Source organism: Callospermophilus lateralis, chromosome X (genome assembly GCF_048772815.1).
Source record: "Callospermophilus lateralis isolate mCalLat2 chromosome X, mCalLat2.hap1, whole genome shotgun sequence".
Classification (NCBI taxonomy): Eukaryota; Metazoa; Chordata; class Mammalia; order Rodentia; family Sciuridae; genus Callospermophilus; species Callospermophilus lateralis.
The window spans coordinates 37902085-37916730 of NC_135325.1; the positions used below are offsets into that span (position 1 = coordinate 37902085).

Here is a 14646-nt window from a genome sequence, read left to right on the forward strand (position 1 = left end):
TGGATGGGAAATGTGTCTGAAAATATGAGTGTGTCTGTGTGTGAATTTGGATTTATCTGGATATCAAATAGGTAGTGTATCTGGATGTTTTGTGTGTTCGGTAGTGTGGGTGTGTCTGGATAAGGTTTGGGATTGGGGGCATGTGTATGAATGTGTATTTTCTCAGGCATGCACATTTCTGTTGGGATGACTCTGGATGGTGATGTATGTACAAGAGGGTAAATGTATCCGAGTGAGACTATATTTGGGATATGTGTCTTTGAATGTGATTGTGTCTGAGAGAAAAAAGAGAGAGAACTTGAGAAAGTATAAGTGTGCATCTGGACAAGATTTGTGTGTGAGTGTGGATTCTCTGAATAATGTGTAAGTAAATATCCAAGTGATTGTGTGTCTGTATGTGTACACATATTTAGATTGAGAATTTGTGGTCTGAGTATCTAGGTTGGGTGGAAAGTGTGTATGTGGTTGTAGGTGTGTTTTGATACCTTGCATGTGAAAGATTGTAGATGCATCTGGGATAGATATGAGGGCTCTGAGCTTGGGGGCATAAGTTCGAGTGTATCTGAGAATTGAATGTGAGATTGTGGGTGTACTGAGTTGGGATTTGTTTAAGTGCAGCTATATCTGGATAGAATGCTGGTGAGTGTAAGTGTATTTGAGGTATGTATATATGAGGGTAGGTGTATTTAGATAAGATGTGTGTGAGAGTGTGGATATATTGGTGTTGGGTATATGTGTGAAAGTGGGCATATCTGAATCGTGTATGAGAAGAATGGGTGTGTATCTGGGTTGGGGCATGTGGCAGTGTGGGTATATCTAAGTAGAATGGTGAAGTTCTTTCTGGATGGTGTGTGTGTGTGTGTGTGTGTGTGTGTGTGTGTGTGTGTGTGAGAGAGAGAGAGAGAGAGAGAGAGAGAGAGTACTCAAGTGGTATGTGTACATGAAAGTATATAGGTAAGTCTGTGTGGAATGTGAGTGAATCTGGATAGGTGTGCATGTGGGTATATCTGGGTAGTGTGCATGTTCAAGTGTATTTATGTGGGGAATGTACATGAAAATGTGAGTATGTGTGTGTGAGTGGATTTATCTATATGCCATGGAGGTGGTGTATCTGGATGTTTTGTGTGTTTAGTAGTGTGGGTGGGTAGGATTTGTGATTATGGGCATATATATGAATGTATGTATATTTCCTTGGGCATATACATCTCTGTTGGAATGTCTATAACATCACCATGTCCATTTTTTCCATCCATGTATATGACTAGGTGAGTGTGGTCATTTTTACCTGTATTGAGAGTGTCAGTAAATGGGAGCTGACTTGTGTGTGTGCATGTTTGTGCTAGAATGGTGTGTGTTTATATATGAGGTGAGTGTGTTTCTACATGTAAATTGGATCTTCAGGATCTCTGGAGACAGCCTTCGGGTGTGAACCCTAGTTCTGTCATTTATTAGCAGTGTAGCTTTGGGGAAGTCACCCCAACCTCAATAAACCTCCAGTATCTTATCTATAGGGAGTGGGTAATAATACTACCTATCTCATAGGGTGAGGATTAGGTGAGTTAATATATGAAAAGCACTTAGAACAGTGCCTTGCACATAATAAGCCCTCTCATGAGGTGTTACCTATTAATGCAATTATTATCTACCTCCTTGTATAACAGTATGTGTCCAACTGCAAGTGCAAAGGGGGTTCCCATGTGCATATTTGCCCCATTATCTGTGTTCATGTGTATGTGTGAGAGAATAAGACTGTTCACATGAAAATGGGTTTATACATATATGTGCCCCAGTGTGCATATTAATTACAGGTGCAGGTGCATGAGAAAGGAAGTATGTGTCTAGATATGGATGGAGTGGGTTGGGCCCTGTGTGTATATTTGTGGGTACACACTCTTCTGGGCATATGGATACACATACCCATATCTGTGGTAGCATCTGCGTGTGTGCAGGTGTTCTCTGCATTGCTAGAATTTCTGTATATATGACCATGTTTCTGTCTATGTGTAAGTGCATATGTGCATGCCAGTGTGTTTTTTTCTGACCATGGAACCAGGTTTGCAGCTATCAGCATTGAAATACATGCATGTGAATCTCTATTGTGAGAATCCATAAATGTCATTGGTTAGTATCCAGTTTTATATGTGATGATGCAGGTGGATGTGTGTGTGTGTGTGTGTGTGTGTGTGTGTGTAAAGAGTTTGTGTTTCTAAGGCTGTGTATTAGGATGCATGAATCTGTGTTGTGTGAGTGCATGTGTAGGTGTGAATGGGTGCGTGCATCTGAAGGCTTGTGTCTTTAGGTATTTATTTATTTATTTTTAATTTTTTTGGATGGACACAATACCTTTATTTTATTTGTTAATTTTTATGTGGTGCTGGGATCAAACCTGGTGCCTCATGCATGCCAGGCAAGCACTCTATAACTGAGCCACAACCCCAGCCTGTCTTTAGGTATTTATAAGCCTCAGTAGCTATGTGGTATGTATGCATGAGTCTACATTGCTCTACATGCCTGCTTGCCTCTGTATGTAGCAGTGAACCTGAGTAATTTGCCTGTATTCATGAGCATGTCTATACTATGTGTATATGTCTGTGTGCCATGGCAGATTTGAGTAGCTTTGTATAAATAGTGAGCTTTAATCTCTTAGTGTGAGAGTCAGTGTATGGCAGGTGAGGGCCTGGATCTTGGGATGTGAGCAGGACTTGATTTGTGTTTGAATGTCAATTCTTATGTCTACACAAGCAGGAAGTGCAGGTCCATGCAATTTGGTTTATATGTGTGTGTACTGGAAAGTGACCTTTGAATGATGAATGTGTCTTTGCCTGGTCCTGTATTTCTATATCTGCTTGTGTGTGTGTGTGTGTGTCTGTGTGTGTGTGTGTGTGTGTGTGTGTGTGTTGCATACCCTTGAGTGATTCACTGGTATATGTGAGTGGGTACCTAGATACATATCTACCTGTTTCTATGTAGATGAGAATTGTGTGTGTGTGTGTGCATGCACGTGCACGCGCATGTGCATATAGGAGCACCTAATTGTGCTTATCAGCTGGTATGTCTGTCTGTAAGTGCAAATTTGAATCTTCATGTACCTATGTGCCCCTGTGGACATATCTATGTGTGGTAGTGTTTTCATGTGATGTGACTAAATGTAGATGTGTTAGGGCACTTACAATCCAGCACCCAGAGAAAGTGAAATCTTTGTATGGCACAGTGTGATAAACTGAAAAGGATTTGGGGTTCTGAGACTTGGTGAAAAGAAATTCCTTGCATTGTCTCATATGAGGAAAAAAAATGCAAAGTTTGGGGGACTTATTAAGTACTGAATTTGATATAACTTTCATATGAAATATTTTCAGAATTTTTTCATGACACACTTGAACTCGCTTCTAGAATATAACTTTTTTACTCACTAATGTAAATTTATAGTGGTCAATATCTGTATACACTTCTTCTGAGCCTTTGGTCGTAACTGCCTGGGTTCATTTTATGGTCATTTGATTCATTTCTGTCATTTTAAACCTTAGTTTGGTAAATCTGTTGGTGTTGAGCTTAAATCTTCTACATCAAGTTATTTTGCTTCTTTGTATAAAAAAAATAAACAAGTGAAGCAAATAACAACTGGTAGTTTGGGCATGGATAAAATATCCATCATAGCTTGCCATTTCTTGATACTGGAAGCCATGTTATTGATGGTAAGGCCCATTCCATGAATAGTGTTCAGGCACATTTTGCCCTAAGTCTTTCATAATTAGCTTGAATGTGTGAAACATAAATGCATGATTCTGTGGTCAGCAAAGCTCACCTCAAAAACATGAGCCTTGAGGTCATTGGATACTATTGTGATTTCTCTGAAGCATCAAATGCAGTTTCCACTGTTCAATATAGCTGGTGCTTCCATACCACACCACTTAATCTTAAGAAATGGAACAACTACTCGTTCATGCCTCCCTTTTCCACCTCCCCTTTATAACTCACTTGCTCTTGCCATGGTCAGAGACCCAGGCTTTAGGCTCAAAGTAGCTACATGATCTTTTCTGTCTCTTGGTAGTCACCATCAATAGGAAACTGCTTGCAAAAGTAGGTGGCAACAAATGGTCAAAGAATATATATATTACTGATTAAAACTCCTTGAGGGGGCTGGGGTTGTGCCTCAGTGGTAGAGTGTTGCCTAGCATGTGTGAGGCACTGGGTTCAGTTCTCAGCATCTCATATAAATAAATGAATAAAATAAAGATCCATCAACATCTTAAAATTTAAAAAAATTATTTCTTAAGGTGGGGATGTAGCCTAGTACACAGGAGGCCCTGGGTTCAATTCCTCGCACTACAAAAACAAATAGATAAGCAAAACAATTTATTTCTCACCAATAATCAGAATTTGGATAATACAGTCCTTGAATCTGGGTCGGGTTGTGGCTTAGTGGTAGAGCTCTTGCCTAGCATGTGTGAGGTACTGGGCTCATTCCCTGGCACCACATACAAAATAAACAAATAAAATTTAAAAAAAGAGAGAAGATCTTTCTTAAATCTACCACCTCTTTCTCTTCTTTCAATCAAATGTGATGTTGAGATTTCTTGTAATCAATATTCATGAATTTTGAATCCAACAAAAAATTTTAATTTTCAGTATCTCAAAATAATGATGGAGATTTTCCCCAGAATAGAAATTAATGTTTCTCTACACATCCTAATAAGTCTTACTTCATATTCAAATTGTAACACCAAGTAAACATCACCCAGGGAATCATACTTGACCTCACTTCTCTCAAGTTGAAATTTTGCTTTGAATCTGTAAACCTTTTCAGCGCTGCATACTCTTTATACAATATATTTGAGTGTTTTTAAATTTTTGAATGTATTTTTATTCATGTGCTCAAAAAGCCATTTGTTGAGGCCAGTAAGTATCAAATCTGTAAAGTAAGAATCATTACAAAGAAATGCTTAAACGTTTCCTCCTTTAGCTGATGTGTGTGTGTGTGTGTGTGTGTGTATATATATATATATATTTTTTTTTTACAAAATCCCTACACACCAGAGAAGGTTGTACTGATCCAAATTCTTCAGAGAAAGCTGAAAGATAGGTGAGGAGTGTCTTGGATGTAGTTAAATTCACACAGCATCATTTACTGTGGAAGTGATGCTGGTTTACAGGCCAACTTTTACAGGTGACTGAAACTCAGTATTATCAGAACAAACTTTCTGCCAGCAAACAGCCGCATTGATCCCACAGACTTATGCAGAGTTTCCACAGTATCTCAAAATATTCATGTACCAATTTGCATATTTCAACCTTAGTTCATTTTGGTACTTCCTTCATTTCTCTTCAGGGTTTCTGGCTGTTATAAACTAAGCACAGTTAGATGACACCCACAGATGCATCACTATTAAGATGAAAACTCTTTTGATTCAACAGTCTTCTAGGTTAGTGTCATCTCAACGTCCTTTGACCTTTCATCAGTGTGTCCCTAATAGCAATAATTGAGAACTACAGTTTTTTTTGTGTGTGTATGTATGGGGGGGATAGGCACTGGGAATTGAACCCAGGGCCCCATGCATGCTAGGCAAGCACTCTACCATTAAGCTACACCCCAGTACTTCCTAATAGCAATAGTTGAAAGTGTCCCCTTTCCTATTCCCTTAACCTCATTGGTCCCAAATATAGTGTGGGACAATTTCCCTGCCATGAAGGCCTAGATTTACCTTTACTGAATCAACTCAGTTAAGTCACATTTCATTCATTTACTGATGAATATTTTTACCTAAAAACGAAAGGTAGAAATTAATGATGAGGACTGGCATTGTGGCTCAGTGTTAGAGTGCTTGCCTACCTAGTATTTGTGAGACACTAGTTTCGCTCCTCAGCACCACATAAAAATATTTTTAAAAATAAATTAATGATGAAATACCACCAAGAATCCAATTTGGCCTTTTTTTTTTTTTTTTTTGTACTAGGAATCAAACCCAGGGCGCTTTATCACTAAGCTACTCCCCAGTCCTTTTAATTTAATTAATTAATTAATTAATTAATTATTCAAGACAGGGTCTCTCAAAGTTGCTGATGCTGATCTCAAACTTGCAATCCTCCTGCCTCAGCCTCCGAAATTGTAATCCCAAATTTCTGAGATTACAGTAGTGGATGGTGCCCCAATGCACTTTTTAATGTAACCTATTTGTAATACCCTTTTACTATCTGGAGACAGAATTCTTAAATAATATAAGCACTCTACACATGCAATTTCAAAAAAAAAAATCCATACAGGTTTTTTTTTTTTTTTTTTGTGTGTGTGTGTGTGTGTGTGTGTGTGATTAAGGATTGAACCCACAGGTGCTCTATCACTGAGCTACATCCCCAATCCTTTTTATTTTTTTTTATTTTGAGATGAGATCTTATGAAATTGCCCAGATTTGCCTCAAGCTTGTGTTCCTGCTGCCTTACCCTCCCAAGTCACTAGAATTTTTTAAGTTATTATAAATGGACACAATACCTTTATTTTATTTGTTTTCATTTTTGTGTGATGCTGGGGATAGAACCCAGTGCCTCATGCATGCTAGGCAAGCATTCTACCACTGAGCCACAACCCTGGCCCCAAGTCACTAGAATATTAAGTGCACCACCACACTGGGCTCATATAGTATTTTATACAATATGCATATTTTATTAACTATAATACTAATGTGAAATAAAAGGGAAATGATTTATAAGAAAATAATGTATATTTCAACATGTAAATGCTTGGGTGTGGCACTCTTTAGTATATTCAAGAAAGAAATTAGTGGCTCATAAGACCCTACATAAATATGGATTTAGGAGATGGGGGAAAGTTCAGGAAAATGATAGGCAAAATCATTTGGATGAGAGTTTACAAAATAGTAAATCGTGCCAAGGGAAGTGCACTACAAACCAAAGTACAGTCTCATCTTGACTTACAAAGAAAGACACATTCCTGGATAATTCAGGGTATATTAGAACCAGAAAAAAGAAATGGCGTTTGACTGAAGTAGGTTACAGTCTAGCTTCTGTTAATTATAAGTTCAAAGTCCTAGGGGATGCAGGACATATGGTGGTGGTGTGGTATTGTCATGAAGATCACTGGCTGGCCAGCATCCTTGCCCTGGACCCCTAAATAGGACACCTTACACTCCATTATTGTGGCAACCAAAAATGCTCCTACAAATTTCCAAAATGTCCCCTAGGGGGCAGTAATGGCTTTGTTGAGAAAGGCACTGGTTCTTAAGCATTGTACACTGTGTCCCTGTGAGAAGAGGCAGAGTATAAGATCGACTTCCATCTCGTGTGTGTGTCTCTGTGTGTGTGTGTGTGTGTGTGTGTGTGTGTGTGGTGTGCACGCGCGTGTGCGCGCTGGTGTGTGCATGCGTTCCCAGGAGAGAAAGAGAGAGAATGTGTTATTCGTGTATGAGCTGGTTGCTGTCCAAAAGGCTCCATAGCCACAGGTTGTGTTTGTAGAAATCTGCAAATGTGTATGTTTGCATGTGAGAGTGCCCAGGCACCAGCACAGGTGTGATCTGTGGGTGCACACACATCCTTAGCCTTAGCTGGGACCCAGTTGTGGCTGCTAGTCTGTGCTCAGGAGCACCCCATCGTCACTTACAACAATCTCCCCAGTTTTCCCAGAAACACCAGGGCTTTGTTTGCTGCCATTGTTTTGTAAGGTTTTTTTTTTTTTTGGGGGGGGGGGTTCTGTTTTAGCTTTTGTTTCTACTGAGACTCAAGGTTACTCATTATTCACCTTCTCAGTCTTAGCGTGTCTCTCTGTGTTTCCCCCCATCTTTATTTTTGTCTCTCTATCTTTCATTTACCATCTCTCTCTAGTCTTCTAGATCTTTCTTTCTGTTGCCATCCCTCTTCTTCCCCCCTCTCCTTTTCTATCTCTGACTCTATTCCTTTTCATTTTCTGTTGTGATGTTTCTCTATGTGCCTGTCTGTATCTTTTTTCTCACTCTTCTTCCCCTTTCTGTCTCTATTTCAATCTCTTCCTTTCTCTTCTTTCTCTGTTTATCTCTTTCCCCCTCCTGTGTCTCCATCTGTCTCTCTCTCTCACACACACCTCTCTTTTCTTTCACTATGTGTCTCTCTAAATTTCTTACATTCAGTCTCTATTTCTGTCCCTTTCCTCTTGCCTCCCCTAAAGGCTAAGGAGTGTGTGTGTATGTGCACATACTTGTGCACAGGCATGGGTGTATGCACATGTACACACACCCAGATGAAGGCTGCCCTCCAGTTCTGAGAGGGGGCCACCAGACCTTGAGGGACTGAAAGAGAGCTCACCCCTCCTTCTCCTAACACCTGTCCTAGACCCCTCCTATGCCAGTAAGCCAATGACTCTGAGACTTCACAGAACCATAAAAAACAAAACCAAACAAAAAACAAAAGACAAAAAAAAAAAAAAACCCACAAACTGGTTCTAGGAGGCTGTGGCAGACTAGGTAGGACTGGGTCAGGAAATAGTATAGAGAGAAAATTTTAGGAAGGAGTTGGTAGGAAAATATCCATTCAAGCTCCACCTCCTCCAGCCCAGCCCAGCCCAGCCCAGCCCCAGCCCCAATAGCAATTGTGAGTTTCTCCAGCTTCTGTTCAAGTAGCTCAGCTACCTTCCCTCTGGGCCCTGCCCAGTTGCCTTATCAAATCCCAAAATTCTCTACCTGCACACACCAGATCCTCTCCTGATTTCCCCAAGCTCAGCTGTGCCACTCTCACTACCAGACACAATCCCCAGGCCATTCTTTCAGCAAATCCTACATGGATGCCCCCAGGGAGTCCTCTCTACTCACCAGCCCATTTAGTCCCTCAGTCAATTTATTTGACATCTTTTCTGAGAACCTACTGTGTGTACTACTCCTATATAGGGCTGAGGTTGTGGCTCAGCGGTAGGGTGCTCGCCTAGCATGTGTGAGGCGCTGGGTTCAATCCTCAGCACCACATAAAAATAAATAAATAAAATAAAGATTATGTGTTCAACTATAGCTAAAAAAATATTTTAAAAATAAATTATATCGTGTGTTAGCAAGAGAAATTCTAGGAAGAAAAAATAAAGGAGAGAACCAGGAATGGGAGTGTTGTGACCTATCCTCTCACCTGTATTACTGCAGGATCCTCCTGATTAGTCTCCCCACTTCCACCATTGCACCATATGATCTGTTCTCAGCAGCAAGTGGGGTCCTGTTCAGTCCTAAATCATATCACACCTCACCTCTGCTCAAAACCCATCTCATTCTGAGTCAAAGTCAAAGTCCTTACCATGGCCTCTGTGGTCTCTCCTTGCCACCTTTCTGACCTCACCTGGAAGCACTTGCCCTTTGCTCATTCTGTTCTACCAACTCCTTCCTTGCTTTTTCTCAAATGTGCCATACATTGCCCCACCCCAGGGCCTTTGTTCAGGTTGTTCTTAGTGCCTGGATTTCTCTTCCCTCAAATAGCCACGTGACTCTCTTCCTCACCTCCTTCAGGTCTTTGCTCAAATAACATTTCCTCAGTGAAAATTTCCCTGAGGAAATTTTCAAAGACTGCAACACCTTCCCCAGCCCTAGTACTTCCTATTCTTCTTCCCTCCTTTATGTTTATTCATAGGAATTTGTCATCATCTGATATACCAACTTCGCCTGTGTCTCAGTGTCATCTCCACAAGGGCAGGGATCTTCATCTGTCTTGTTCATTTGTCTTGTCCTCAGTACTTAGAATAGTGCCTGGCATACAGTAGATACTCAATAAATAAATATTTTTTCAATGAATGAATGAACACATTCAAGCATGCTTTCATCTGTGTATTCATGCATATTCCTCATCTCACCCAAAGTAAAAACCAAAGTCCTCTTCATGGCCCACAAGTCTATACTACTTGACCCTGGACACGTGTATGACCTTACCTCCTACCACAGTCTCCCTCACCTATGCTACTTTTCTGACACTAATCTTTCCATTGTTCCTGGAGCATGCTGAATGCATATCTGATCTTGAATAAAGAAATCTAGGGGCCAGGGTTGTAGCTTAGTGGTAGAGCACTTGCCTAGTACATGTGAGGCATTGGGTTCAATCCTCAGCACCACATAAAAATAAATAAATAAAATAAAGGTATTGTGTCCATATACAACAACAACAAAATTTTTTAAAGAAGCCTTGTTATCCTAAGAAAAAATTTTAAACAGAAATCTATTTGATGAATGACTGCCAGCATTTTTTTAAAAAAAGATGAAATAGAAGCCATGCATGGTGGCACACACCTATGATCCCATCAACCAGGGAGGCTGAGGCAGAAGGATCAAAAGTTTGAGGACAACTTCAGCAACTTAGCAAGGCCCTAAGCAACTAAGTAAGACCCTGTCTCAAAGTAAAAAATTAAAAGGCCTGGAGATGTAGCTCAATGGTAAAAGGCCCTTGGGTTCAATCCCCAGTACAGAAGGAAGGAAGGAAGGAAGGAAGGAAGGGAGGGAGGGATGGATAGGGGGGAGAAAAGAAAGAAAAAAGTAGTAAAATAGAATGGAGTACACTACACATGGGATCAGTTCTGTTTTTTGAAACTTGGTGAGTTGTGTGTGTTCATGCACATATGTGTACTGGGTTGTGGTGTAAAATATCCTTTTTATTGTGGGTGGTGGTCAAAAAAGTTTTAACACAACGTTGAGGCTTTAAAAAGGGGGAAAGGAGCCCCAACAACATTCCTGTCCCCACAGACGCACAAGTGGAGGAAATGGGTAACTGAGGACATCCAAAGAGATGAAGCATCTGCTCCCAGCAAGGAAGGGGTAGGAGCAGGAGTGGGCCAGACCCTAACTAGGGAGTCAGTGGGAAGGGTTCACAGATACACTAACCCTGGCCTCTATGTTTCTTCCTCACCTTTCCTTTCCACCCATTTCTCACTGTCTCTCATTTATCTCTGTTTCATATCACTCTTTCTTATCCTCTTATCCTTTCCACATCTGTGTTGTTTTATATCCATTTATAACTTCGTCACCATTTCTCCTCTCATTCTTTCCTACTGTCTCCGCATATTTGTGTGCATTTTTCTGTTTCTCTCCTGTCCTCACTTCTCTGTCTCTCTGTGTCTGTGTCTCCCTCACTGTCCCCACTTACAGGTGCAGCCCAGCAGGACAACTGATGGAGTCCCCCAGGGCCCATCAAGTACCGGACTGGCTGACCCCCTAGGGTTGGGAGTAGCCCTTGCCCCTCAGTATGGCCAACACCACCGGAGAGCCCGAGGAGGTGAGCGGTGCACTGTCCCCGCCGTCAGCATCGGCTTACGTGAAGCTGGTGCTGCTGGGACTGATCATGTGCGTGAGCCTGGCGGGCAACGCCATCTTGTCCCTGCTGGTGCTCAAGGAGCGTGCCCTGCACAAGGCTCCTTACTACTTTCTGCTGGACCTGTGCCTAGCTGATGGCATACGCTCTGCCGTCTGCTTCCCTTTCGTGCTGGCTTCTGTGCGCCACGGCTCCTCATGGACCTTCAGTGCACTGAGCTGTAAGATTGTGGCCTTTATGGCCGTGCTCTTTTGCTTCCATGCGGCCTTCATGCTGTTCTGCATCAGCGTTACCCGCTACATGGCCATTGCCCACCACCGCTTCTACGCCAAGCGCATGACACTCTGGACATGCGCAGCTGTCATCTGCATGGCCTGGACCCTGTCTGTGGCCATGGCCTTCCCACCCGTCTTCGACGTGGGCACCTACAAGTTTATCCGGGAGGAGGACCAATGCATCTTTGAGCACCGCTACTTCAAGGCCAATGACACTCTGGGCTTCATGCTTATGTTGGCTGTGCTTATGGCAGCCACACATGCTGTCTATGGCAAGCTGCTCCTCTTCGAGTACCGTCACCGCAAGATGAAGCCAGTGCAGATGGTGCCAGCCATTAGCCAGAACTGGACATTCCATGGCCCTGGGGCCACAGGCCAGGCTGCTGCCAACTGGATCGCCGGCTTTGGCCGTGGGCCCATGCCACCAACCCTGCTGGGTATCCGGCAGAATGGGCATGCGGCCAGCCGGCGGCTGCTGGGCATGGACGAGGTCAAGGGTGAAAAGCAGCTGGGTCGCATGTTCTACGCGATCACACTGCTCTTCCTGCTCCTCTGGTCACCCTACATCGTGGCCTGCTACTGGCGAGTGTTTGTGAAAGCCTGTGCTGTGCCCCACCGCTACCTGGCCACCGCTGTTTGGATGAGCTTCGCCCAGGCTGCTGTCAACCCAATCGTCTGCTTCCTGCTCAACAAGGACCTCAAGAAGTGCCTGAGGACTCATGCCCCCTGCTGGGGCACAGGAGGTGCCCCGGCTCCCAGAGAACCCTACTGTGTCATGTGAAGCAGGCGGGTAGGCAGACAGGCAGGGAAAAGGTCATGGCCACCATGGTGGGGCCAATAGCAAGGGAGGGGTGGGGCCCCATACAGGAGCCTTCTTTTCTGAGCTCCAGCCCCAGCCCCTCGAACCACCCATAATCCAGGCACCTTTGCCAATACCACCCTAGGGTGGGGGACTGGGAAAGAGGCATCCTAGTTTTGTGGGGCCTGTCTCTGCAGCCTCCTTCTCTACTTCTATAGTCTCTCTCTCTCTCTCTCTCTCTCTCTCTGACAATTCAGAAAAAGAAAACAAAATTGAAAATGCAGGTTTTTCTACTAACAGATAAGGAGGCAGGCTTTCTTGCTTTAATGTCTCTCCTTCTGACATTGTCCAGAAGGGGGAAATTTGTCCTGTAAAATAGAATTCCAGAGCTCTTATTGCCCCTTCTGCTCCCAGGCACCCTCCCCTTCCAAGTCCTTTAGCAAGGCCTGGATGTTTAGGGAGAAACTTATCCAAGGCTGCCAACAAGAGGGACCAAAAGGGGTGCTAGGTCCCCAGGGAGCAAGGATGTCTATTGCTATGTTGTGTGCAATGTCGTTTTTGGCTAATGCTGGTCCCAATCCCAGTCTTCTCTCCCTCCCCACCATGTCCAGACCTCTCTAGTGCTTCTTGAGGATCTATTTGAGAAGCCAAGAGGGTAGAGAAAAGGGCCCCGATGATGGGCCCAAAAAACTAGGTAAAAAGTAGGATGTGAGCTGAACTCCTTGAGCTGAAGAGATCGAGCGTAGCCACATTCTCTCACACCATCTCCTGGATCCCTAGCCCAATAACTCTTCTTCCTGAGGATGGAAACCCACTCCAGCCCCACTAGGGCTGTAGGTGTCATGCAGGCAGGAGCAGCCCCTCAGATGTGTAGGGAAGAAGCTGAACTCCCCAGAGTACCTTGAACCCCAGAGCCTGAGGTCAGAGCTGAATTCAACCCCAGAATTTCTCCCAGGTTCACATTACTCTTCTGAAGATGAGAATTCTTTTTGGGCCTTGGTAACTGATAGTGGTATAAACCCCAAGGCACTGTGGACTTGAGTCCATTCCTATCTGACCTCTTTTTGTCCCCCTAAAGCCTTGGGCCACAAGCCCCTCCTTGGTAGCCCTTGGCTTTCTGAGTCATCCCCAAATGTCCTTCCTCACAACAATCCTTCAGTCCCTTCCTCCTTTCCACCCTTACCTACACCCAAAGTGGAGCAGACTGCAACCAGATTACTTAGATGGGAGTTTCCAAGCCTCCCTCCAGGGACAGAATCTACTCTGGGCTTACTTCAAGGCTAGTTCTGTGAATTGGTAAGCCAGGTTGGCACTCCTTTACCTGGCCTTGCCCAGGCTTTCTGTCCCCCTATAATTTCCTTCAGGGGCAGGGATCTATCTGTATTTATCCACCCCCCTTTACCTTTCTTACAGAACCCCCTGTCCTAAGATCCCTCCCTACCCCAAGACAGCCCCTGAACTGGGGAAGCCTTGACCCAAAAGAAATGAGGAGGGCACTCTAGGCAGGAGAGACATTAACGAGCCTAGCTGTGGAGTGACCCTGGAAAGGCAGGCCAGAGTGGCTGAGAGGCTAGGAGTGGGGGGGTACCTGTTCTCTCAGTGATAGTGATGGGGGTGCCTTTCCGAGGGGTGGGGTGGGAAGACCAAGGGGGTGGGGGGGGTAGATAGGGTACACTCAGGAGGGTTTTCCTCCATTTCTTTTTTCTAACTGCCTGGATTCACCATTGGATTTTGTAAATGGAAAAACGAAATGAACAATGCTATATTGGATGTTTTCTCTTTCTGACTGTGTGTGTGTGTGTGTCTGTGTCCTGTCTGTGTGACTATGTGGGGAAGTATGACTGAGTAAGACAGTGTGTGTCTGTGTGACTTTGTGTGAGGAGACACCCCTGAGGAGAACTTGCCTGGTGCACACATATGAGTAAATGCCTGTATGCAGAGATGTATTCATTGCATGCGCGCGCGCGCACGCACACACACACACACACACACACACACACATCCATCTAGTTAAGAGGAGACAAACTAGAGTATGTGCCTGCAGGAGGAAGTAGTGTGTTCAGGAGATAGAACCTGGAAATTATGTGTATGTATTTAGCAAGAGGGCTGACTCCCATCTCATAAGATCATCCTCTCTTGGCCCAAGCTCTGAGCACCAGGTGAAAAAGGCAGGGTGCTTGAGAACCCCATCTCCTCCCAAAGCCTGGAGTCTCAGTCCCCTTCCTCAAACTCAAACAAGATGTTCTTGAAATTGGGTGACCATGGAGAATGGGGAAAGGGAATTGGGAATAAAATATTGGGGAAACTGATAGGGTTAGAAAA

The 14646-nt window shown here is 43.6% G+C and overlaps 1 protein-coding gene across 1 annotated transcript; it reads left to right on the plus strand.

Annotated features, from left to right (window-relative positions):
• Positions 1-11184: 11184 nt before the first annotated feature.
• Gpr173 (G protein-coupled receptor 173) lies at positions 11185-12326 on the plus strand. The gene has a single exon (XM_077107660.1). It carries the CDS (start codon positions 11185-11187, stop codon positions 12304-12306), a length of 1122 nt encoding a protein of 373 aa, XP_076963775.1. The 3' UTR covers positions 12307-12326.
• Positions 12327-14646: the final 2320 nt, after the last annotated feature.